General features: G+C 54.5%; 1 protein-coding gene across 6 annotated transcripts in view; it reads left to right on the forward strand.

The window, feature by feature from the left end:
• The window catches only part of CUX1 (cut like homeobox 1), a 365770-nt gene that overhangs the window by 312957 nt on the left and 27994 nt on the right, over positions 1–24819 (forward strand). For 3 of the 6 annotated variants that reach the window (XM_042970907.1, XM_042970906.1, XM_042970905.1), the window contains 3 exons: positions 9857–10159; positions 14043–14231; positions 19873–20137. The exons of the other annotated variants lie outside the window; for them this stretch is intronic. In XM_042970907.1, the coding sequence (XP_042826841.1) occupies positions 9857–10159; positions 14043–14231; positions 19873–20137 (757 nt within the window). The remainder of the gene's footprint in view (positions 1–9856; positions 10160–14042; positions 14232–19872; positions 20138–24819) is intronic. 6 annotated transcript variants of the gene reach the window in all.

Raw genomic sequence — 24819 nt, forward strand, 5'->3', positions numbered from 1 at the left:
CTAATTCCACCCTCGGAACAGCGGTGTGACCGGTCTGCCGGAGAATATGAATATCGGTGAAGGATGGACAGGTTTGCCCAAAGCCAGAAACGGAACCCTGTAGAAGAAGCGAGGACGCAGGCACACACACTCACACGCGCTCAGAGTGATTAATCTTTGATTACAGCAAAGCAATTTAACTAGAGGGTTTGTTTTTTCCCATCTCAGTAATATATATTTAGACTGTTTGTATGACATACATTTTCTCTTAATGCACAGGGACGCATTGATAAGTGTTCATACACACAGCTGGTTCGGTAATAAGGTTATTGAAGGTAATTTGAAAGCATTATTTCTAAATCAGTATAGATCTGCAGAAAAGCTGGAAGCCGGGAGATCACCGAGCTCCGAAGCAGGGCCAACTGTGTCGCCCAGTGCAAACTTTTGCCAGACCCAGTTCACTGCAAAAGGCGAATCGTGATTCAAGAAGGGTTTTTAATTTTGAACTGAATTCCCAGACTCTGCTTTTGATGTGCGTGTTTCCTCAAGAGCTTGTACAACGTGCACCACAAATACGAGGATCCCTGGGAGAGGGCGGACAGGTGCCCCGAATTTTCCGCCGAGCCCGCCCTGGCTCTGCCACAGCTGGGTCAGCCCAGGGTTGCTGAGAACGTCTCTCCCCCGTGTGCTTCCCCAGTGTGGGGAGAAAAGAGAGTGAAAAACAGTCTGGAGAATGAGACAGGCACAGGACTGTGTCGGACGGGAGGAGCCAATCATCCGCAGGTCTCTGGGTGACGGCGAGGCAGCGGTCACAGAGGCCAGCATCTCCCGCACCCGCGTGTGCAGCGACCGTCTGCCTCCCAACTCCTCCCACCGCAGGTGGACCGCCACCACCAGACCCAAGAACTCAGGGCCACCTCCAGTGAAATGCACCCAACCTTGAACTCAGCCTTGTCTCCCCAGGACTGCTCCTTTCGGTGAACAGCAAGCCTGTAACCCTGGTCATCGGAGCCAAACCTTGGCAGCCCTTCTCGGTCCTTCTCTCCCTCTTACGCACCCTCCCAGACACACACTCGTGTGTGTGCGCGCAGATGCACACGTGCACACACACACACAGTTTCTGTTTCCTAAGTGTCTCACAGAATTTTTTTCTTTCCGTTCCCTCAGTCCCCACCCTGGCCCAAGCCTCAGAGCCATCGTCCCAGATGGCACTTCCGACTGGGACACTCCCTTCCCTGCTTCATGCCCTTCCCTAGGGTCCCACCTTCTTAGTGTGTGACTCGGCCCCCATCTCTTCTCCACCCAGGCCTTGGCATACCGCGGCCTCTCCTCCACACCCACCCAGCCTCAGTTTCGGGGTCACGGTGCCCCCAAGCGTCCCCGTCCCACCCTCGTCTCAGGGTCTTTGTGACCGTGACTTGCTTAATGAAGTCTTCCTGGCTCACGACCGTGCCCCCGTCCCCTAGCGCCCTGCCTGGCACTTAGAGGGCCCCCTCATTGAATGGAAAGCCCAGGCCCTCTCTTCAAGTGGCCTAGAAATCAAGTTTGGGGAGGTAAGCTCTACATGGCTCAAGTTAAATAACCTTGCTTTTATTTTATTTTAGTTGTTTTAGTTTTCTCAGTTAACAAGTAAAGGATGTGGGCTTTAATGTCACTGTAACAGTTCCTTAGGCAGGCATTAGAAATGTTGTGTTCACACACACAGCTCAGTACCCGCCGCGTGCTGGGGCTGCTGTCTTTTCCCACCCTCGCTTCTATCCTGGCCAGCGCGACCCAGTAGGATCCGGGTTTGTGGGAGAGAAAGCACCGATGTTCCCTATTCCAGAAGAAACCAGGACCGACGGAGACACTTTCCTTTCCTGGGTCCTCCCCAGGGGTTCCTGCCCCAAACCTTCCTCCGGTTACTCCTTTCTGCCATTGGAAAAAAACAAATGATTTGGCAGGTTTGCTGGGAGTTTCAGCAATATAAGGCAAGGTTGGCTTGGAGCCGAAGCGTGTTGCCAGCCCAAGGAGGGGACACTGTGTGCTGATGCTCGATGCCACCACCTGTTTGGGAATGGACCTTCCTGTGGGTGGGGGAGACCCTCGGGAATGGGTTACTTACTCCCCTGGGGTATCAGACGCAGGCCTCGGCCCTCAGAAGGAAGGCTGTTTTGTAGCATGGATGTGGTTAGTATGTGGTTAGATTGCTTCCGGTTCTTTCTCGGTAGAAAATGTCCAGGGACGTGGTAGGACGCGTGCGGAAAGCTCTGTCATCTATTCAAGTATCCATGTATTTGGTTTCAAGCCCGTGCTAATCCATCAAAAGGCTGCTCATACTCAAAAACAAACAACTCCACGTTTTCTGCTGGCCCGGAGAAGTCGGCGGTAGTCCTGAGGGGCCACGAGCGTCTGCTGTGAGCCCCCGAGGCAGGGATCGGGGCTGAGGAGCCCGTCTACGCCGCCCCCTGCCGCTGGGACAGGGCGTGGCGTCGGGGACATCCTAAGAGGTGTGGTGCGGGCCTGGTCGATTCCTGGCTAAACACAGGAGGGCAAATGAGCCTTGCTGTTCAGAGGGGTGGTGCGTCCCTTGGAGGAAAGTGAGGAGTCCCCACGCTTCGGCTCGGGTGCAGTGGCTCCGTCACACAACCCACATCCGAACTCCACTGAGAAGTGTTGCAGACCAGTGGTCACGCTATTGTGGCCTTGGAGGCTGTCGGCGCCATCAGCCAGGAGGGCCTGCAGCCGGGCAGGGTCCTTCCAGGCCACCAGAGCTCCCGCTGGACCCAGGGTGCCGGCACCGGGCACTCCAGAACCTTCTGCACGTCCTCGCCCCACTGTGCGGCCGCAGCTGCCGAGGCTGCTGTCCCCCCCCCCGGCTTCCACTCTCTGCCTCTCCCCCACACCCCCCTTGTATCTTCTCCTTGACTCCCTCTTGCTCACATTTCCACGTGCCGGACCACAACCACGCTGCACCCCGGCTCCGTTTGGCCAACCTCTCCCCCCCCGCATCTTCTCCCTCCGCTCTCCCATCTTTCCATACTTGTCTGTCTTTGTAGTCACTTGGAATCTCCTGGCTTGGCAGGGGCTCAAAGCCTAAACTATGGACATAATGAAAAGTAGTGCATCAGACCGGCCACCAGTTAAATAATGTTTGGGTTCTTGTCAGAATGTCACAGAGTACCCTGTCATTTTGTTTCAGCAACTTGTCCTTCTGAATGCACAGTTCGCCTTATGGCATGCCAGCAGTAAAAATGTCACTTACAATAATTACTTTTTGGTGAAAATGCTTGCTGACTTCCTACCTTCAAGCTGTTTTTTACACAGTGGGGAGATAATAAGAAACGACTTTATCCTGACTGCTCAAATGAACACTAAATGGAATTTGGGTTATTATTACTGCAGATAGAGGGCTGGGTATGGAAATTTAAACAGTGGATCGGATAAACTGCAGAGAGATTTGTCTCTGGAAATCATGGCGGGCGAGGATTTTCAGTTGGCTTGTATGGGAAACTTAAGGCAGCTGTTGTTTGCCTGCTGTTTTTGGAATATAATATTTTTCATAATCCTTTTATAGTTCCTGAATGCCTCATGTGTTTCATAGGGGCTCGCGTCACTGTCTCTGCTTTCTGTATCTTTCTTGTAATCTTACAAGCTACTCTTGTGTAAGATTCGAAGCCTTGCAAAAAAGAAAAAAGAAAAAAAAAAAACCCTAATCCACATGGATCACTTTTTAATGTAACACCTTACTATTGCTGTCAAAATTGGATACGTGAACTCTGTGGCTGGGCTTTTCAAATATGCAGACGACCCATTTCCGATTGTCCCCGCCCTCCTGGCTATAGATGCCTTGAAAGCAAGATGGGTGTCTGATTCTCACTTATCCCCAGTGCCAGCGGAGTGCATGACACAGAGTGGGTGCTTTCAGAATGCTTGAGCGAGCGAGCGAGCGAGCAAATGAATGAATGAATGAAAGCATGCCTATGCTTATACTTCCGTAATTGCCAGACAAAGGACAGTGGAAATGTGGAGAGTTTCTACTCTCAATCTGGTTCGGATCCTTCTCCATCCAACGTGGTCTGGACAACTCATGTTGCCGGTCTGAGCCTCAGTTTCCCTACCTGGAGTTGCAGGATTTATATTCCCATCGCGGGGCCATCAGGAGAATTTGATGCAGCCGGGTGTAAACGCCCTTCTCTCGCTGCTAATTACATTTTGGTTCCCTTCCCTCACCCCGGTAGTGGGTTGGCTTTTTGGCCCTGACCGCCGTGTTTCTGAGACTCGCGCATGTTGACACGGATCGCAGAGCAACTGTGTCCTGGAAGGCAGGCCCGGTTCTTCTGCCACGAAAGGACACGCGGGTGCAGGCATGGCCCCACGATATAGGTGGCCTATTATGAATACAGACTGGTTCCCAGCTGTGTCGCTGAACGTGACCTCTTATATCTGTGAAAAGAGGAACATGGATGTCCCTTCTGGTCCTTTCGAGGAGTGCAGTCGGTCATTCTCGTGAGCCTTAGCCCAGAGCCTGGCACACAGGGAGTGCATGAGAAATGATGTTAGCTTCAGTGGTAGCTGCTCTTTACAAATGATGGTAACATAAGCCTTCTTAATACGGTCTCACTCCCACCCCACCCCACCCCACCCCAAGGTGCTCCTGCTGTTAAGGCTCCTGCTGTTAAGGCACTCACCAGAGTGAATAGCACTCTGTCCAGGTACCCAGACCCCACCGTGGAAAGCACCCCTGTCTCTTCCTTCTTCCTCCATCCACTCCCCATATCAGCCCCTCCATCTGTCTCGGACCTAGATATTTCTCCCCACCCCACTGCCTGTCTGCTTTGCGGGCCAGCACCCGCTCTCCCCCTACAGCACTGCAGCCTCCACAAGGCCCCAGGCCCCAGCCTCACTGCTCGCAAGTTCATTCTCCCCCTCTGAAGCAATAGGGAGCTGAATTGGTTTCTTATTTTTTGACATTAGGCCTGTGATATTTAAAATCCCAGAATAACGCAGTAAGCACCCATGTTCCAACACCCAACTTTACCCTTACCATTTGGCCACCATCCAATCCTTTATTTGTAAGAGAAACAAAACCTCAAAGATAGAGTTGAATCCCTCTCCCTAATCTCATTGGTCCTTGAAGGCCACCCCTCCTGGATTTGCTGTTTATCGTTCCTGTGCATGATTTTATTTATTTTATTCCTTAAATTTTTTTAATGTTTATTCATCTTTGAGAGGCAGAGACAGAGCATGCTCGGGGGGGGGGGGGGGGCAGAGAGAGAGAGGGAGATACAGAATCTGAAGCGGGCTCTGAGCTGTCAGCACAGAGCCTGACGCGGGACTCGAACCTACGAGCAGTGAGATCATGACCCTGAGCTGAAGTCGGACGCTCAGCCGGGTGAGCCACCCAAGCGCCCCAGTTTCCATGCATGATTTTAAATCCTCGCCTCTACGTATCTACGTAGCCATGCAAAACGTAAAGTACGTATGGGCCCTCAACGTACGCAAACGTTACGCTCCGTTTCATTCTGTCCCTTGCTTTGTGGGCTCCCCCAGCATACTCCGGGTGCCGGTATGTGTGGCCCCAGCCCTGACGTCCTCGCCGCTGCTTACATAGCACGCAGTATGTTGTATCGACATGCCGCAATCTGCAGACCCGGTCTCCCAGCGACGGACCCTGTTCCCAGTCTTGTGTTCTTCCACATGAGGCCTCAATACACATCCTGGTGGCCGCTCTGAGTCCCCAGAAGAGAAGCACCGCTGGGGTGAAGGGTAGGCCCACTTTCTAACAGACCTTGCCCTGGCTCCCAAGTGCGTGAGGGTCACAGCAGACATCGGGGCCCGTTCAAAACCCCTGCACCGGCCAGCCTCAGGGGGCTTCTCTCTGCTTCATATTCTTGCCACACGACATTTCACTCGTGCCTCAGCCCACCAGATGTCCGGAGTAGTCTACACCTCCCTTGCCACTCCTGCCTCTCGCGACTCACCTGGCTAACTCCTGCTCGTGCCTGAAGCGCACCTGAGGCATCCCCCTCCCGGGGGACCTCTCTGATCCTCATGCCACATCAGTGTCCCCTGCCTGCCCACTGCCCCCTGTCCTACCTCAGAACCCCCACTGCCCTTTAGGTACTTCTGTCGAATGGCCGTCTCCCCACTAGGCATGAGCCCCAAGGGGGCAGGACCACCTCTGACCAGGTGACCACCATATGCCCAGTGGCCTGACTCAGCAGATTATGGAGCGGGTGAAAGAATGAAGGGAATGACATCTCATTCTTTCCAGAACTTTGTCCTCAGCAACTTGGTGCCAAAGTGTAATTTACATACAGCAGAATTCACTCTTGGCTCATGGAAGTGTCCCGTGAGTTCTGGCAATCAAGACACAGAAGAATCCCATCATCCCCACCCCCCCCCCCCAGAATTCCCTGGGACCCTTTTGTAGTCTAGTCCTGCCCGCCACCCTGATCTGCTTTATGCCCCTACAGTCTTACCTCTGCCAGAATGTTATCTCCATGGTATCCACCAGGAACTGTGGAAGAAACAGCAGTAATCAGGAGGAGATTTATACTGAATGTAGGTTCCCTTTATATAAACAAATGTATTTCAATACAATTTAATAACTGCTTTTGTTTTTTTTTTTTCCCTAAAGCTTTTATTTCTAAGTAATCTCTATACCCAGTGTGGGGCTTGAACTCAAAATTCCAAGATGAAGAGTCACGTGCTTTTCCAAAGGAGCCAGCCCGATCGATGCCCCTAATAACTGCTTTGAAAAGAAAAAAAAAAAACACCAAAACATCCAACTTGGGTTTTGTTTCTTAGCACCAACCATGTGCCAGGTTCATTCCTCACTACAACGCTGTCTGCATTTTCCAGATGAGGAAACCAGGATGTTCCAAGAAGTTGAGAATACTCATGTTAAAACAGCTGGCTAACAGAGGTAGCCCTACCCCCAAGTTTGTATCTTAATGCCAAGCCCAGGACTCCTCCTTTTTTTGTTTTCTAAATTACTTGTAATTACGTGGAGTGGAAGAAAACCTTATTCCTTCAAGAAAGTATTGGTTTAGGGGCGCCTGGGTGTCTCAGTCGGTGAAGCGTCCGACTTCGGCTCAGGTCATGATCTCCTGGTTTGTGGGCTCGAGCCCCGATTCGGGCCCTGTGCTGACAGCCTAGAGCCCGGAGCTGCTTCGGATTCTGTATCTCCCTCTCTCTTTGCCCCTCCCCTGCTCGTGCTCTGTCTCTCTCTCTCTCTCTCAAAAAAAAAAAAGTATTGTTTTAGTCAGAGGCCTCCATTTGGTGATTTGGGGGAAAACAAACAAAAAAAAGTACTATCCTCTTCTGTTGACAACGTTTCTTATTCTGTCAAGATGATCAAGGACAGGCAACCACCTGTCCTTCCTGCACCCAGAGGCCGGGCCACCTTGCCAGGGGCTCTAGAGCCTGTCTCTGTGGTGCTCCCACCAAAACGGGCTTGGTTCTGGTTAATTAGCCGCTGTGGTGCCGGTCCGGCCGCTGGAGCGTAGGGCTTCCTGGAAACAGCTTTCTAAAGAAATGACTCCCTTTCCAACGTGATGCTCTCTGCGTGAGGATTTGTGGCGTCTCCCACGGGGCCATTTGCCATTGCATCTGTCCGTGCCTAGCCAAACACGTGGGCCCAATCTGCTTTCCGTGACCCGAGAGCGCAGTGGCGTGTGTGTGCACGTGTCGGTCCGTGAATCGTCCCCCGGAAAGAGCACTCCGCTCCGAGTTGTCAGTTGCAGTTTCGACACAGAGTGGAGATCCAATGCAAACCTGCCCAGCGGCACTTTCCCGGTACATTTCCAGGCCCAGCGCGGGGGTGGGGGGGTGGGGTTTGATCTTGAGGGCCTTGCCTTTGTCTGCAGCCATGGCTGGGAGCGCAGAGGGACGCCAGTAACGTGCGGCCAGTGCCTCTGTTCGGTTCTCTCAGGGCTTCTGCGTGGCAAAAATCCCCACGAGTACTGGCCGGGAATGCCTGCGAGAAAGAAACGCGCCGCCGTCCGGGGATTCGGGAGCTGGGTCTCGGCCGGCACCAGACAAAACAGGGGAAGCACCAGGCGGTGGCACCGTGCGGTTTGTTAGCCAGGCAGCCATGCTTTTGACCTTGCTGTGGGTTACAGGACACAAACCTGAGAAGGAATCTGTTTATCATGTGGGGACTCATGCCGTCCTGGACAGTGTGCAGTGAGCAAGATGGATGGTCTGCCACATCGGTCCCTCGCATGGGTGGATCGGGGCAAATTTACAGTACAATTTCTTTGCTGCTTCAGACACAAAAATAACATTTGCTGGGTTTTATATCCAGTTGTACGATGACCCGGAGGTGAGCAGAGAGAAGAAATCCGATTTGTAGGATTCATATTGCCTTCAAGATTGATACGGATCATTTCCGCTGTTTACGTCTAGCTCTTTTACATCTTTTACAAACCAGCGGGTTGTTTTGTGTTTGGTTTTTTTTTTTTTTAAACCAGAATTTCCGGGTTGAGGACACAGGTTTATGTGATGGTGGAACCCTGGTCCTGTTTAGGATAATGAACAGGTTCACTGGTTGAATTGAAGTTGTTTCATTTGGGATTTTTTCTAGGTATTCACACAAAACATCCCTTGTATTCAGAATGCATCTCCCGTCTCGTTGAGTTCAGAATAGGTCGTTATCCTGCGTCTGATCCAGGTCGCTATCTTGGATGTGACATGTCCAGCAAAGGACACTCCACTTCTATGGCCAATTGAAATTCAGTCACTACTCCATGTTCCGTTTTGTCTAATCAAGCAGCGAGTGTTTTGGGGGCCACCCAGGTGCTCTGATGTCCCGTGAGGGGCCTGCTTCCTGAGACTTATCTCTCTGAGGCCATACAGCCCAAGTGACAGGACCTGGCCTGGCCCCTCACGCGTGGCACATGGGCTCTTGCTACGTGCCAGGCTTGATGGGAGGCGGCGAGAGGGAGCCTGTCCCAAGACACCAAGCCATCAGCTGACTTTGCCTCGAATAGGACCTTAGCGCTATCTCACTCTGCGTTTTCCTCCCGGACACAGCCTTTCTGTGTATTTGGTAATTAGGAAATGGCCAAAGCCTTCATTCCAGACATCCTAGGACTCCGATGGAGGCTGGGTTTCACGGGTGGCACGGGGTGGCGCTCCCTACTGGGCGCCCGGACCAGGACAGAAGGGAGAGCATGGAGACCCGACTGCCACTCTGGCCCCATCTCTCCCGGTGCCAGCGTGTGTGACAGAGCTTGGCCTTCAGAAGCACGTCCTGGGGTTTGACAGGGAGCAGAGTGAGTGCTTCTCTTCTGTCGGTCCCCTCCAGGCTGGGTGCTGTGGAGAGCCCTCTGGGATCACAGCAAGAACCCACAGGGAGTCCCAGGACTCAGCACGGGGGGGCCCCCCTGGGGCCAGCGGCCGAGGCCTTAGGTCTCCTCTTCTGGGGCCTTCCTAACCACACGTCGTGGGCCGCCCTCATTTAAAATAATCCACCCGTTCATTTTGTTCTGAAAATTAGGGACAGAATATAAGATGCAGATTATAATTTAGCCGAGGGACTTCTGAATTCTGGAATCACGGGGTCCCGCCGGAAGACGTCATGACCGTGATGGCCCATGGTTAATACGACAGCAGTTTCGCAACAGGATGCCCCTGTCTTAAGCCTTCAGATCCCTTTTGTTCAAACCTCTAGTTTTTCTTCTGTTGCGGTTTTCAGGGTTCTTGTTTGTTTGTTTGTTTTTTCATTTTTTAATGCAGAAGATGAAGTTTCTCTCAGGCCATAGACCCAATAGCTCGCCATGCTGTCTTCTTGCACAGGCGTTTAATGTATTTCCTGGGTAAGGAAAGTAATGCTCATGGTGAGAGACAGCTATTTTCAGCCTCAGATTTTCGTGTCCTTTCGTTACAGAAAGCACTCCAAAGACCTCTGCCAGCTGCAGCCCTGCGCCCGAGTCGCCGATGAGCTCTAGCGAATCAGTGAAGAGTTTGACCGAACTGGTCCAACAGCCTTGTCCCCCCATTGAGACGAATAAGGACGGCAAGCCTCCGGAGCCCAGCGACCCGCCCGCCTCAGACTCCCAGCCCGCCACGCCACTGCCTCTCTCCGGACACTCGGCCCTCAGCATTCAAGAGCTGGTGGCCATGTCTCCCGAGCTGGACACCTACGGCATAACCAAGAGAGTCAAGGAGGTGCTGACAGACAACAACCTCGGTAGGTGCCCTCCCCGGCTGCCACGCTGGGGGCGGCGGGTGGCTTCCTGGTGGTTTCTGGAAGAATGGGTGCAGGGACCAGCCAGTGAGTTTAAACGTTTGTAAGCCATCGCTAAGGACATAAAACACCCTCCAGTTGTGAATACCAGGGCTCCCGAGGGCGGTCGGTCCCAGCCTGCTCCCTCCCCGGCGCGCCCACCAGGACGTCTCAGCCAACGCCCGTGCGCCCTGACCAGGGCATGCCCGGTGCAACTCCCCTGTCCTCACGGGCGCTGCCGGGCGGGAGCAGCATCCCGATGGCATACTGGAAGAATCCACAGACGGGGTTCACGTCTCGGCTCTTCCTCTGACTGTGTCTGTGATCCTGAGCAAGCCACTCTCAGAGCCTCCCCTGTAAATCTGGGACGGCAATGCCCGACGGGGGCTTATGAGCAGAAGCCATTGCTTCGCACCGCGCCTGGCAGCTGATAGTCTATTACTGTCCTCCCTGCTGCTCCAGGAAGCCGGCTCCCTTCCCCAGGCCCTCCACTGGGAGGCAGTAGCCTCGGTGGAACGGAGTTCACCACCCCTCTCACTGGGGCTCAGCCCCAGACCCAGGCCATTTTGCTTCGTGCGTGCCCCACCCGAGGCAGCTCTCTCTGAAGCCTCTGGGGCACACGGGCTTTGGCTTTGTCTGTCGGAATATCAAGAGTGTTTGGTCATTTTAAACTTCCGTGCCCCCATGGTACAGCATTGACCAGATGGGATTCTCCTGGTCGTAGACACCCAGAGAATGGAAACAGCCCGTCCCCAAACACTCTGTCCTTACTTCCCGAGTGTAAAGGTCAACGGAAGGAAGAGTGTTGTGTGCGGTGCGTGTTAAGACAGCCCCGAAGAGCGGCTGGAATTTTCAGAGGGGCCCTGCGTGTCTGTTTCTCCCAGGGGATAGCACAAGAAGGAAGGAGCAATGAAGTCTGGGGAAGTTTGTGTGGTGGGGGGGTTAGGTGGCCAGCTTGCCTGGTTGAGGTTCTCTACCCCACCGCTTGTGCAAACCAGAACAAGGGAAGAAGCGGTGTCAGCTGGGAACGTTTTTAATGAAGTTAATTCACAAAAATGAAATGGCTGTGAAGCCCCCATATGTTCATCAATGATCGAAATATTCAGGGATTGGGGCGCCTGGGTGGCGCAGTCGGTTAAGCGTCCGACTTCAGCCAGGTCACGATCTCGCGGTCTGTGAGTTCGAGCCCTGCGTCGGGCTCTGGGCTGATGGCTCGGAGCCTGGAGCCTGTTTCCGATTCTGTGTCTCCCTCTCTCTCTCTGACCCTCCCCCGTTCATGCTCTGTCTCTCTCTGTCCCAAAAATAAATAAAAAACGTTGAAAAAAAATTTAAAAAAAAAAAAAAGAAATATTCAGGGATTCCTAGACCTGGGTCCTCCCCTACCTTACAGTCCCATCACGAGTCCATAGAAGCAGGCCCGATATCTTATTGCCGCCCACCCTCTCACAGGAAGTGTCGTTTTCTGTAAATGTGGGCAAGCGGCTGAAGACAACTCTGCCCGTTAGCCCACTGCTAAGTTGCAAGGTCGCAGTCGTGAGATCACGAGCATGAAAGCCTCCACCTTGGCCTTCCCGTCCGTGTCTCCATCCTTGCTGGAGTTTCAGCCGGTGTTGGGCATGTACCGCCAATGCCGTGTGATGCGTAAGTCAGTGCTCTCAGGGGTGAAACTTCTCCAGAGAGATGACTGCCTCCTCTTAGAGCAGGAACTTCCGGAAGAGCTCCGGAGCAGCGCCACCGTGGAGCTGAGAAGCCAGCACAGTGGTAGCTCTAGCCGGTCCTAGCTTCTCCGAGGAAGAGCCCATCTCCCCTGCTGGGGGTCTCTGAGTGGGGACTGAGGGGGCCAAATTACCGCTGAATTATGCAGCTGTCAGACCCAGGCGTCCTCAACCTCTGGCTTGAGATCTTGAGACGTTCGGGGGTCAGTCTCTGGAAATCATAAGCAGAGTATGTGCGTGCACACATTTTATCGAGAGAGGGTAGGTAGCGTCCCTCGGGTTCTCAAGTGGGTCTGTGACCCAAAAATGATTGAGAGCCACCGCTGCGAAAGCTCTAGAAGCAGTACAGGTTTCCAAGAATAATCCCCCCCACCATACAACCGGGTGGGTCAAGCAAGTAGTAACTAGCCGTGTACACATATATCCACTTTCCTGACCATCCCAAGCTCCTTGGAATGTAAATGAGATTCATTTGCCAGATGAGAATTAGATAGAATTTATTTAAAACTACCACAGCAAAAATCTGGTGAGGACTTAGGACGCTTATAGGCCCTATGAGTTTGAAATGCAGGGGCGCCTGGGTGGCGCAGTCGGTTAAGCGTCCGACTTCAGCCAGGTCACGATCTCGCGGTCCGTGAGTTCGAGCCCCGCGTCAGGCTCTGGGCTGACGGCTCGGAGCCTGGAGCTTGTTTCCGATTCTGTGTCTCCCTCTCTCTCTGCCCCTCCCCCGTTCATGCTCTGTCTCTCTCTGTCCCAAAAATAAATTAAAAAAAAAAAAAAAAAAAACGTTGAAATGCAGGGAACCACAGGTTTACGAAATCGGTAAATGTATCCCTAAGTGAAAATGATGGAAACAAAAAATAATAATATCTCAAATCCAGTGCTTTCCGGGCTGTAGACTTCCACTTGAAGGCCTGCTCTTTTTTTCTTAACGTTTATTTTTGAGAGAAAGAGGGTGCGTGCGTGCGAGTAGGGGAGGGGCAGAGACAGAGGGACACAGAGGATCCAAAGCGGGCTCTGTGCTGAAACTCCCGAACCGTGAGATCACGACCTGAACTGAAGTCAGACGCTTAATTCGCTGAGCCCCCCGGGAGCCCCTGAAGCCCCGCTTTTTTACAAGGAGGTACTCCACTGTTGCTCACACCTGCCCTGGGAGCACAGGGGGTGGTGTTGCCCTCTCGAAGACGGGAGCCCATGAGCCTGTCATCCGCGGTCACCCTGCCGCTCAGGGACCCAGGTGTCGTGTTCCCTACTCTGTGTGGTACCCAGCGCCGGCCTGTCTGATCCCAGTCTCCATTTCCGCCTAATAAGTCCTGTTGGTCACGTTCCGAACCCATCTGGTCATTCAGGTTGTGCCGCATTCTCATTTGCGCCTTCAAAAGTGCCGGCCCCTCTTCACCCGAGGCTGAATGGCTCTCAGAGAAGAGAAATTTTCTCTTGAAGCCTCTGACGAACCCAGCAGCCCTGGTGTCGCTGTGCTCTCCAGAGCAGAATTCCCTCTGATCGGCCTGGGGAGCGGGCTGCCCACCACGGCCTCGGAGAAAAGGCTTCGAGGAAGGGGTTGCGATCGCCTTTGAGCTCCAGTCAGCAGAGGCAGCTGAGACTGCGGGAATAGACTTTAGAATTGGAAATGGCCTGCTTTTCAGAAAAACGGCGCTAAGGGGCTCTTTCTCCTTCTCTTTCCTGCTGTGACCTTGGGTCAAGTGGCCTGTTTTCTCAGCAAGACCGGATAACCTTGCTAATCGTGAAAGGAGCCAGACAGCCCTGTGGTTTGAGGTTGTATAAGAGAGGGCTCCCCGTGCGCTATTAACCTCCTGAGCTTGGGTGAGGGATTAACCACCTCTGATAAGCGCTACCGGTGTCATCCAGGCCTCGGTGCCTCCAGAGCCTGAAGGCTTTTTTGCGAGAGACGTCGTTGTGTGCCAGCAGCACGCGGGAGTGATACTGTCTCCGTCACCAGTGGAGTTCGTCACAAGTCTGGCTGAAGAGCGCTTTCTAACAAGCGCTCGCTCCGAGGCGGGACCCAGCTGACCAGACTCTGGGTCTTTCAACCCGTGCCTGAATTTAACCTTGTCCTTCCAGATCCCTGGGTCTCTGTAGTGACGTCTCTCTCCGTTCCGTTTTCTCGCCAGGTCAGCGCTTATTTGGGGAGACCATCTTGGGGCTCACCCAAGGCTCCGTCTCCGACCTCCTTGCTCGCCCAAAACCCTGGCACAAGCTCAGTCTGAAGGGACGGGAGCCCTTCGTCCGGATGCAGCTATGGCTGAATGACCCCAACAACGTGGAGAAGTTGATGGACATGAAACGGATGGAAAAGAAAGGTAAGCCCCGGCGCCTGCCCCGGCTCGTTGCTTTCTCGTGTACAGACGCGCCGTCGCTTCTAAAGCCTTCGCCCAGAGCAGCGAAGGGCACTGATCTGTGGCCGAAGGGCCCTCAGGCGGAGGGGGAGGTGGGGGGGGGGGGGTCTCTTCTGACAATTATCAACGGAGGAGTACCTAAGAGGACTGGGAAGGTGTGTGACTTTTCTACCCAGCCGACTGAACCCACATACGTTTTAGCATTGAGGGGGACACTCTGAGAGTTCTTCATGGTCGCCCTGGTGGTCAGCGTAGCCCTTTTCTTGTTTCAGGCCACCAAGAAGCGAGCGTCACAGCACTCGGTGGCGGCCCATTTGTTTCTTGTCTTTGCCTTGCTGGGCGCCTGGGGAGCTCTGTCTCTTGCATGTGGACCACCAGCCAGGGCCTTCCGTCTCCCGTCTTATCGGAAAGCTCATTTATAAACACATTTGTAGATAAGGAAACCCGCGTTCAGAGAAGCCAGGTGCCTCCGTTAAGGTCACCCCACCTGGTCACCGGAAGAGCACATTCCAGCCAGAACAGATCCCTCTTGCTGTTACTTTATGGGCTGTGGGGCTGCGTGGGATTAGCCTCCTTGAGGGCCAAGCGTGGCTGTTCTTTCCGTGCGCATCTGGAGCCCTCTCGGATGCTGATCGGCATCCTTCCCGCACCCCGGAGGCCACAACACGGGAGAAATCCCAAAGCAGGGGCACCTTGGTGGTGGCAAGGAATGTCTTCTCTGTCTCCTGGTCTGTACTGGTACCTGCTGCTCCTCCCCGCGGAGGGCACGGTGGCCTGAGCTCACGGAGTGGTCGAACCCGAGTCCCTCAGATGTGGGAACGAGGCACCACCCACCCACGTGGCTGAGGCGTGCGTGTCTGAGCCGGGGGCCAGGCACCAAGCCCAGGCTTGCGTCCCGAGTTCACCAAGGGAGTCTGCTGTTCGCCGCCGGCCTAGTGGCACTGTTGTCACCCAGCCAGGGCTGGAGCTCCAGGAGGAAGCAGGCACCTCTGACGTCTCTTCCCAGAGCTCTGTGGGGTCAGGCCTTGTCTAAGGACAGAGACTTCGGGTCCTGAGGGCCTCCTGTTTGGCGCGGTGCCCAAACTTGACTCAGTCCACACAGCTCTGTCTAGCGTAGGCATATTATCCAGGAGAGATGAGGCCCTCACGTTATGAGACTTGTCTGCTTTCAACCGCTGGCCTAATAAGTAGGGAGCCGGCACCCGCACTCACGGGCCATCAGGCTCTGAAGCTGGTGCTCTCAGATGTGTGTTGTGCGGCCTTCTGTCCAGAATCAGCCACACTGGGGCCCTGTGCCCAGGCAGCAGCCTTCCACCCCACCCAGGGCCCTCCAGTGGACCCTGGCCTGCCTCCCGGTGTGTAGGCCACGGCTCTGACATAGGCCGCGACCCTTTGGGCAGCTGCACGTGATGTGACGCCTGGTGCCGCATCACCCCCAAAGGTTTTTTTAACATTTCCCCCTTGGGGAAATTTCAAATAAAGACGTAGAATGGCATCGTGAACCCCATATATCCATCACCGAGTTGCGACACTTATCAGTGCTCACCCAAGCAATGTTAGAGCTCTCTGCGCTGTCAAGGGGCGGGGCCTGCCACCTTGAGCTCCATGAGGCTGCTGCGCCCTGTGCTGGGGAACCCCTCCCTGTGGCCGGTCCTCCGAGGCCACCTCCTGCACAGCCTCCCGTCGCTGCAGGTGTCAGGAGGGGGACAGCCCTGGTTCTACCTCCCTGGCGTGCTTCTCCTAGGCCACTAGGAAAGGACCCTTGCCCCCACAGGTAGATCTCTGGGGGGCGGCACAGGCCTCCTTCTTTCCGCACGGGCTCTGGGCGCCATCTTGTGTTACAAAGGAGTTACTGTTTCAGCCAGGCCCAGGCCCCTCCCCACGTCCCAAGTTCCCGAAAAGTGGCTGTGGCCCCACTGTCTTCTCCCTCTAGTAGGGATGCTCACTGGAGGAGCCTTCACCACAGTGGGTGACCCCGAGCACAGCACTTCCCTGGAATTTCTGCCGATTACCGTCCGTCCACCCAGTGGCAGCAGCTGGCTTACCAGGCTCATTTTCTGGCCACTGACAGTATGATTTTCGTTTTCTTTGGGGGAAGATTTGCCTTCTCAGCTGTGTCCTAGGTCAGTCACAAAATGGCAAGTTAGTTAAGTAACTCCTTAGTCTAAGTTTCTGCATCTGTAGAAAGGGGATGGTAATATGACCTCCTTCAGGTTTGTGAGCATTAGAAAGAATGTACGGAACTTAACCACCAGCACACCTAAGTGCTCCGTATGTCACAGTTTTTAAAATAAGTTGGGTTCCTCTAAAGCAGATGAAAGTCCATCATGCTCCCAGGCTGGACTCTGAAAAAGTGAGCACCGGGTGATCCAGACTATGGGGTTCACACGTGCGTCATGCTTCCCTCTCTTCCAGAAAGATTTTGCTGCTTCTCCCGTTAGCTCCAATCTTTTATTGTTCTTTTTCCTTCTTCATAAACTTTTGTCTCCATCCTGATCTGCCTTCTGCTTTCCGTCCCTTCACGAGACGGCCCTTGAACCAACCTGTCCACACAGCCACCAGCCCCCAGACATGCGCCCGTACAGCGTGGGCTAGCTCATCAGTATCTCTTCCTGGTGGCTACAGATGGACCCTGACAATCCATAGTCTTCTCCTGTAACATTTTTTTGAGACCTGAACATCAGTGCTGCTGAAGGGTGGCTCCCGTGCTGCGGGGCCGGGGCACTGGCCACCATCAGGCAGCTCAAGGCAAACAGCACTGCCCAGCAGGGACTTGGGTCAGACCTCAGTCCTGTCACTTACCAGCTGTGTGACCTGAAGCCCAGCATTTCGCTTCTCCGGGCCTCGGTTTCTTCCCCTGTACGCAGGGGCGGCAATGACCCCTCTCCCGCCGCATACGTGGGAGGATCCCGTCCCAGATGTTGGCCACTCCGCTCCTCCTATTCAATAATATTACCTCCCATCTTCCATCAGTTTTAAGAAGTTTTCAAGGATTTGCAGACTCTATTCCAACCAAGCTAATCCACTAGAAAGATCACTATGGAGGACTTATTGGCTCAAACCCGAATGGTTTTTAACTTGAAGCATAGCTGGGGACAGGTGATGCATAAGGACAGACGGGGCAGATGAAGCCCCAACAGCACAGAGAGAACAGAGAACTTGAATCTGAAGGCACGTCCCCTTTACTTCACTGCTGCCCACTGCTCCCCCCTGCAGTCCTTCCACAGTAAAAAGCCATATCAAGGGCACAAGGACCCTGCTTGTCCCCAAAAGCAAGGGCAAGGGCAAGTCCCCCAGGGCAGGTGCATGTTCCCTGAAGCGCCGAGCCCCCTCCAGCCGCCCCCCCCCGCCCCGCACTACTGGACTTTTTCTCAAGACCATGGCCTCTGGATTGCTGCTTCCTCCGTACCCACGTCCCACCTCATTCAGGGGTGTTTTAAGACCCTCAGACCCCGTCCAGGGCCAGGCCTCAAGTTCTTTGATCTCCTTAACCATGGGCTTTTCCCCAAGTCTTGCTGTCACCCACAACTACTCTACTTCTCAGAGACTAAATTCAGGCACCCCACCCCCTGACCACGTTCTGCTGTCCTTCTGTCTTTCCATGTCTCTCATGTTTCATGGCTCATTCTGCCTCCAGGCCCGCCGATCCCTGTTCCCACCCTTGTCCCCATCATTTTGCTACCTGGTACCCTTACCTCCTCCTGCCATTGTCCCAGACACAGCCGTCTCTCTCCCGCCTTCCCATTCCCCGTCCCCCTGCAGATCCCAACCTCGGGTTCGTGCTCTGCCTGTTTTCTCCACCGCTCTCCTCTACCCCTCCAAGACTCCTTCCTTTCCCATCACTTCAGATCATCACTCCTGCCTTCCTACTTCAGCAGGAAAACGCCAGCCACCAGCCTTCCCCGCCACAGCCCCTCTAAGCTCGTCTGTACCTCCAGCCCTCCCCGCCTGTCCTGTTCAGACGCCATTCTGGTGCACCTGCAGCGATCATCTCTCTCACCTGTACCGCCAGCTCTCGCCCCTCAGCTTGGAAACACGATCAGCTCGCTCTCAGCTTCAGATCCACCCTCGGCCCTTCTAGAAACTATCCTGTCTCTCGCTGTTCTTTTACATTCAGGCGTCTTAAAATAGCAACTCGTGCTCACTGCCTTCACCTCGTCACCTCCCGTTCGGTACTCGGCCTACAGCCACCTGGATTCTTCTGCTCCCACAGCTCTGCTCTGCCTGCTCCCCCCGGTCTCTGGTTATCTCCTAAAGCCAGAGGGTCTCCGGGGTCCTTGTCAGACTCACTGCAGCACTGACACTGTAGATCTCATCCTCTCTCCCACCGTTGTCTCCTGGTTTTCCTCCCATCTCTGGATCCCTCGTGGCTGCTTCTTCGTGGGGGTGCTCTCTGCCTGTGGATGTCCCAGGGTTCCGTTCCCAGCCCCCATCTTTCTCACCGACGGCACGGACCACGACCACAGTTTGTGTTCTTGTGGTCCAAAATCCCTCTCTCTGGCCCAGCCGTTCTTCTGGGCTTCCTACCTACCTGTCTCACTGCCCACAGGCCATCTCCAGGTGGGCAACCCAGAGACCCCTCCGACTCCACAATTCCAAGACGAGCCACCGTCTTCTCCCTTCTTCCGTGGCGCCAACCCAGAGACACGAGCACCCTCCTCACTTCCCAGCCTGGGACCGGGGGCTCCTCCGCCCTCCTCAGCCCCTCCTGCGTCAGTCCCCCCCCCCCCCCCACCGTCCTGTCAGCTCTGGCCCTTTCCATCTCCACACCCTCTGGACTTTTCTCCAGTCCCACCACCACTGCCCCAGTTCAGGTCTTTTTCATTCTTACCTCCTAACGGAGCACCTTCCTGCCAGCCCTGCCATCCGCTCCATCCTCCAAACTGCAGCCAGAGCAGCCTTTCCGAAACGCATGCAGCTGATCAGACCATTCCCGACTAAAACCTTTTCGTTCCTTCCCTCTGCCTCTGAGGTAAAGTCCAAACTTCCAGCCTACCCCGGCACTGCTCGTCTCTCCGGCTCCTCCCTCCCCCTCCACACCCCAGGCGCACGCGGGCACTCGCACGCTCACACACATACACACTCTGGAATTGTGCCGTCTCGTGCCCTTGTGCCCTCTTTTTTACACCTGCCGGTCCCACTTTCCGGAACAGTCTCCTACCGCCTCCCACCTCATCCTCTCTTTTTCTGGTTAATCACCCTTGGCCTTCAAGATCCAGCTTAAACACCATCTCTCCTGGGAAGCCTCCCTTGACCCCTCCCCGGGCTGAGCTGGGTACCTCCCTCCCTTGGTATCTCCCTCACCGCGCTTCCCCGGGGTCGCCGGTACGCTTCCCCGCGTCCCCCACTGAGCCGCCAGGCAGGGCCAGCCGGCGACGTCGTGTTCCCACAGAGCAGGCGCTTGGCGAACGTGGGCTGGGTTTCAGAAAGGTTCTGGCCCAGGGGTTCCGAGACGCTCTTGGAAGAGCAGGGCCGGACGGCCGGCTGCCACGACGTACACACGAGTGTGAGCCGGCAGCGCCCCGTGGCGCTCTTGGGAGTCAGGGGCCCGGGCTCATCTCCTGGCTGGGCCTGCACCTCAATCCGCCTTCTCTCCCTCCCTCAGCCTACATGAAGCGGCGGCACAGCTCGGTCAGCGACAGCCAGCCCTGCGAGCCCCCCTCCGTTGGCATCGACTACAGCCAGGGCGCCAGCCCGCAGCCCCAGCACCAGCTGAAGAAACCCCGCGTGGTGCTGGCTCCTGAAGAGAAGGAAGCTCTGAAGCGAGCGTATCAGCAAAAGCCATACCCGTCACCAAAAACCATCGAGGAACTCGCCACCCAGCTCAACTTGAAAACCAGCACCGTCATCAACTGGTTCCACAATTACAGGTACGTCCCGGCTTGGTCCGGCCCTCGGCGCCCTCAGCCCTTGGGAGGCGGCCCGTCTGTCCCGCAGGGAAGGGCCACGAACGGTGCAGCGGGCTGACGTGCTGGGGACCTGGCCCTGGCGGGCTGGGGACTGAAAGCCTGGTGCTGGGTCGGTTAGTTTGGCTTTTTATGTTTCGTTGGAGCTTTTAGCTCCCAAGGTGGAGGATCACGTCATTAGGGACAATCCACGTCTGTCTGCTGTGCCAGGAAAACGAGATCACTTAGTGAGGGAGAGTGTAGGCGGCCGCGGTTCCATAGCAGCGAGCATGTCTTAGTGCAGACCCAAAGGTTCTTTTACAGCATTGTCTTCCAAATCAGCCTGATTTGTTTCGTAATGAACTAAATCCAGTCAAATTAATGAGATTTATTGAGCACCTACCAGATCTCCAGACACTGAGCCAAGTATTTATTTTGAGAGAGAGAGTGCACGAGGAGGGGAGAGGCAGAGAGAGAGAGAGAGAGAGAGAGAGGAGAGAGAATCCCAAGCAAGCTGCACGTCGTCATTGCAGAGCCCGGCATGGGGCTCCGTCCCACGAACCAGAAGATCAAGCCCTGAGCCGAAATCGAGTCGGACGCTTAACCGACTGAGCCACTCAGGTGCCCCTTACCTGCATTTTACAGATGAAAGACATAAAACTCACACAGGCTAAATACCTGACCGAGGCGTGTCAGCTTAGGGCCTAGTGCTCTCCCGTAGAATGAAGCCGACTGGGGTAAAATGTTTGGATTAGGTCATGACACCGACACACAATGCATGTCGATCGTAGCTGCAACCAAGACTTCCTGCCGCTAGAAACCGGGACTTCCCGGTGGCCCGATGGAAATCCCTGCTTGTTTAATGCCCTGAAGTGACTGTCTCAAACTGCTGGTTGTCATCAGAACATCATTGTCTCTAGGGCCCAACAAAACTGAGTCGGGGGCTCCTGGTTCTACCCAGGGGACAAGCACACGCACGTGGCCAGTGCGGGCGGAGCCCTCATGGTTACCCACCTGAGACAGGTGTCGGGCAACAGAGTATATCCCAAGCAGCCGGGGACCACAGGGACTGGTGTCTCGGACTGGGCCCTGCCTTACCTGTTAGGTTCTGCTGCAGCTTCCCAAGCCGCCCTGGTAACCACCCCCCTCCCACCAGGTGCTAAACAAAGTGGGGACTTTGAAAATATTAGATGGGACCCAAAACAGTACCTTTATTGCCGGTGAAAGCTAAGTAAGCATTTGTAGCTTAGTGTGAGAGCCAGACAGACCTGCTGCCTGACCGCTGGAACCAGGCAAGGGGAGCCACGATGGCAGCACCGTCCCCAGCCGGCCTCCCGGGCGCGGCCTGGCTCCCGCGAGGACAAAGACCGTACACGAACTGAGCACAGCCAGCTTATTCATCCTCGGTCTACAGACGAGATAAGAACAGAGGCAGAGCGAGGCCAGCAGTTGCAATGGTGGAGCTCCCTCCACATGGACGGAAGCTCTGAGAGCGGGAAACAAGTGAAATGAAGGAGAAGGAACGGAAACCTGGGCAGAGGGTCACCGGAGCCTCTCCCGCCAGGTGTTATGCAATCCCATTTTTACTTTCTAGACACAAAGGTGCATTCGAATGTGTTCTTTTGGGTCTTCTGCAACTATGTTCGCTTTTTTTTTTAATGTTGATTTTTGAGAGAGGGACACACAGAGCATGGGGGGGGGGGGGGGCAGGCAGAGAGAGAGAGAGAGAGGGCGACACAGAATCCAAAGCAGGCTCCAGGCTCTGAGGGGTTTGAACTCACAAAGCTCGAGATCATGACCTGAGCCAGAGTCGGACGCTTAACTGACTGAGCCACCCAGGTGCCCCAAGCGACGTCCACTTCAGTGCAAGCACGGGAACCCTGGAGACGGCAGAGTTAACTGGGTCGGGTTGCCACCTGTTACCCAAAACACCTCCAAAACATTTCCCCTGGCCCTGCTGGGGTCACCTCGTTCCCCAGACCCTCCCCTACAGGCCTCAGCTGAACGACAGTCACTGCCTCCTGGCCGGGGCACGCTCTCGCCCGGTTTCTTAGCTTTGGTCACTCGCCTTCCTGACAACTGTGTAACGCCCATCACAGTACAGGTGGTCAGCTGCTCACTGTGGAGACGCCCCATGTGTGCGTTTAACAGCAGCAGGGTCAACCATACACCACAAAAGTAAAGACAGAAGGGGGAGAGAGGAGAAGGGGGAAGAAAACCTCAAAACTTAGGAAATGAGCTCAGATGCAGATCTAGAGTGGATGCTCAGTAAATGTTTTCTTGCAAAAATAACCGTAACAAAGCTGGCCAGGCCGACAAACGGAAGAACCTGGGGCAGAGATTCACTTCAGCTGCCGAGATCTGGAAAGATCTTCTGCAAGAGGTAGGAGATGTGCAGGGTCTTGACAAAAGAACTGAGAAGAATTTTATAAGCCACAAAATAGATCAGATGAGAAGTGAGCACCAGGTCATTCAGAATTGGCATAAAGCCCCAAGAACTGAGGTCACTTGGGTCACCCGGGAGGCAGAGTGCAGAGCAGAGATTCAGACAGAGAGCACACCCCCTCCATGGCTTTTAGCTCTTCTAACTAAATGCTACCAGCAGAGACCAGCCCGGTAGACCCCAGAGCTTCTTACAAGAACTGGCACACAGCAGCACTTAGCACACATGCACAGAGTTCCTTTCCTTGTTTCTTAAAATGCTGATTTTTTTTTTTTAATTTTTTTTTTTAACGTTTATTTATTTTTGAGACAGAGAGAGACAGAGCATGAACGGGGGAGGGTCAGAGAGAGGGAGACACAGAATCTGAAACAGGCTCCAGGTTCCGAGCTGTCAGCACAGAGCCCGACGCGGGGCTCGAACTCACGGACCGCGAGACCATGACCTGAGCCGAAGTCGGCCGCCCAACCGACTGAGCCACCCAGGCGCCCCTAAAATGCTGATTTATTTTGAGAGAGAGAGAGCATGCAGGGGAGGGGCAGAGAGAGAGAATCCCAAGCAGGCTCCACATTATCAGCACAGAGCCGGACACAGGGCTCGAACCCACAAACCAGGAGATCGTGACCTGAGCGGAAACCAAGAGTCAGACACTTAACAGACTGAGCCATCCAGGCCCCTGACACACACACTGAGTTCCTAAGGGAGGAGATGTCTCTCATATTCTGCAGGAGTTAATTAAACAGGAGAAGTTGACTTTTTTTTTCTCCTGCCCATGGGAACCCACAGGGAATAGGCGGGGGGGGGGGTGGAGATCGATTTTCACCCCCTCAAGGAATTAGAAGTATCTTAGGGTGACCATTTGCCCGGGAACAGGGCCAGGAATGCCGGAACAGGGTGTCACAGGACACCTGGTCTCCTCCCGGAAGAACAGGTCCCCCAGTAGAAACTCTTCTGAACCCTAAATACCGTGGCGCCCTGCAGACCTCGCCTTACATGGCTCTCTGCTCCCGGGACCTGGTGTTTCTAGCTCAGAAGAGGATATTCCTCACAGACGCAGAGACAAATCTAGGCGAGGAAAGATGATGTCTCCTGTCGCCTGAGCATAGAGTGTGTGCCAGGCACCGAGCCGGGAGCATCATGTGTGTTGTCTCATCGGATCCTCTGATCGGCAGCGGGGTGCGGTGCTACTGGCCCCATTTTCCAGACAGGGGTTACACGGGTTCACCCAGCTGCGGAGGGGGGCGGCCAGGATGCCAGGCCACAGGCATGAAGCTGTCCCTTCCCGCCCCGCAGCCCCTTGACCTCAGCCTCAGCACTTACAACGGGGATTGTGGCATTCAAAAGGCAGCTGGATGGTCAGCACAGTGCCCTTTTTTTCTGGGTCTACTTTGTGTCCCATATTATGCGTTAATATTTTATTCCTAACATCTCTGCAAGGAAGAAACTATTCTCCATGATTTTCAGATCATACGGAGAGGCTCCAAAAGGTTCAGGAATTTTTGCCATGTTGCAGAGCTAGTAAGTTTACAAACCCAGGTTTGCCTGGTTCCACAGAGCCTGTGCTCCTTTCTGGGGCCAGTCTACCCCTGGGACTCAGAGTTACAACCCACAGGTCTGCCTGTCTGGCCTCCCACCTCCCCAGCCAGGGTGGGATGGGATTAGGTGTTCACCCCGGCTGGCATTCTTGGCTGCCAAGGGGCCTGAAAGGCAGTAGACAGGCCTGCCCTCACGGCACAGCATCCAGGAACCTGACGGCAGGGGCTCCCACTTCATAGGCTCCCGTGGGAGCCCAGAGAGGGAGGGAAGTCTTCTGTTACCCCCCTGGGAACTTCGGGAGGAGGGGGGTGCTTTAGGACCTCACCCTGAAGCTCTGGCTCAGAAACCATCCTCCGGACAAGAGTCCTCCGCAGGGAGCAAATAAGTGTTGACACATCAGTGCCATCTGGGTTCTGATACACTGGACTAAACTACAGCCAGATTCCCGGTGGCTTCAACGCTGCCCTCCCCCAACACAAGACCTGGCATATAGTGGACTCTCAAAACAGGTTACCTTCACTGGGGTCTATGTACTGCAGAAAATATTTTTATGCATGCCTAGCCCAAGGCCCGGTTTCTTTCTGCAAGACAGTGGGCTTAGTGCTGACTTGACCTGAGGATGCTTTTCCACTAACAGTTGGCACATTAATCAGAGGCTTTTTCAGCTCTTTGGAACCACCTAGAGAGACTT

This window comes from Panthera tigris, chromosome E3, assembly GCF_018350195.1.
Source record: "Panthera tigris isolate Pti1 chromosome E3, P.tigris_Pti1_mat1.1, whole genome shotgun sequence".
In the NCBI taxonomy this organism is placed as follows: domain Eukaryota; kingdom Metazoa; phylum Chordata; class Mammalia; order Carnivora; family Felidae; genus Panthera; species Panthera tigris.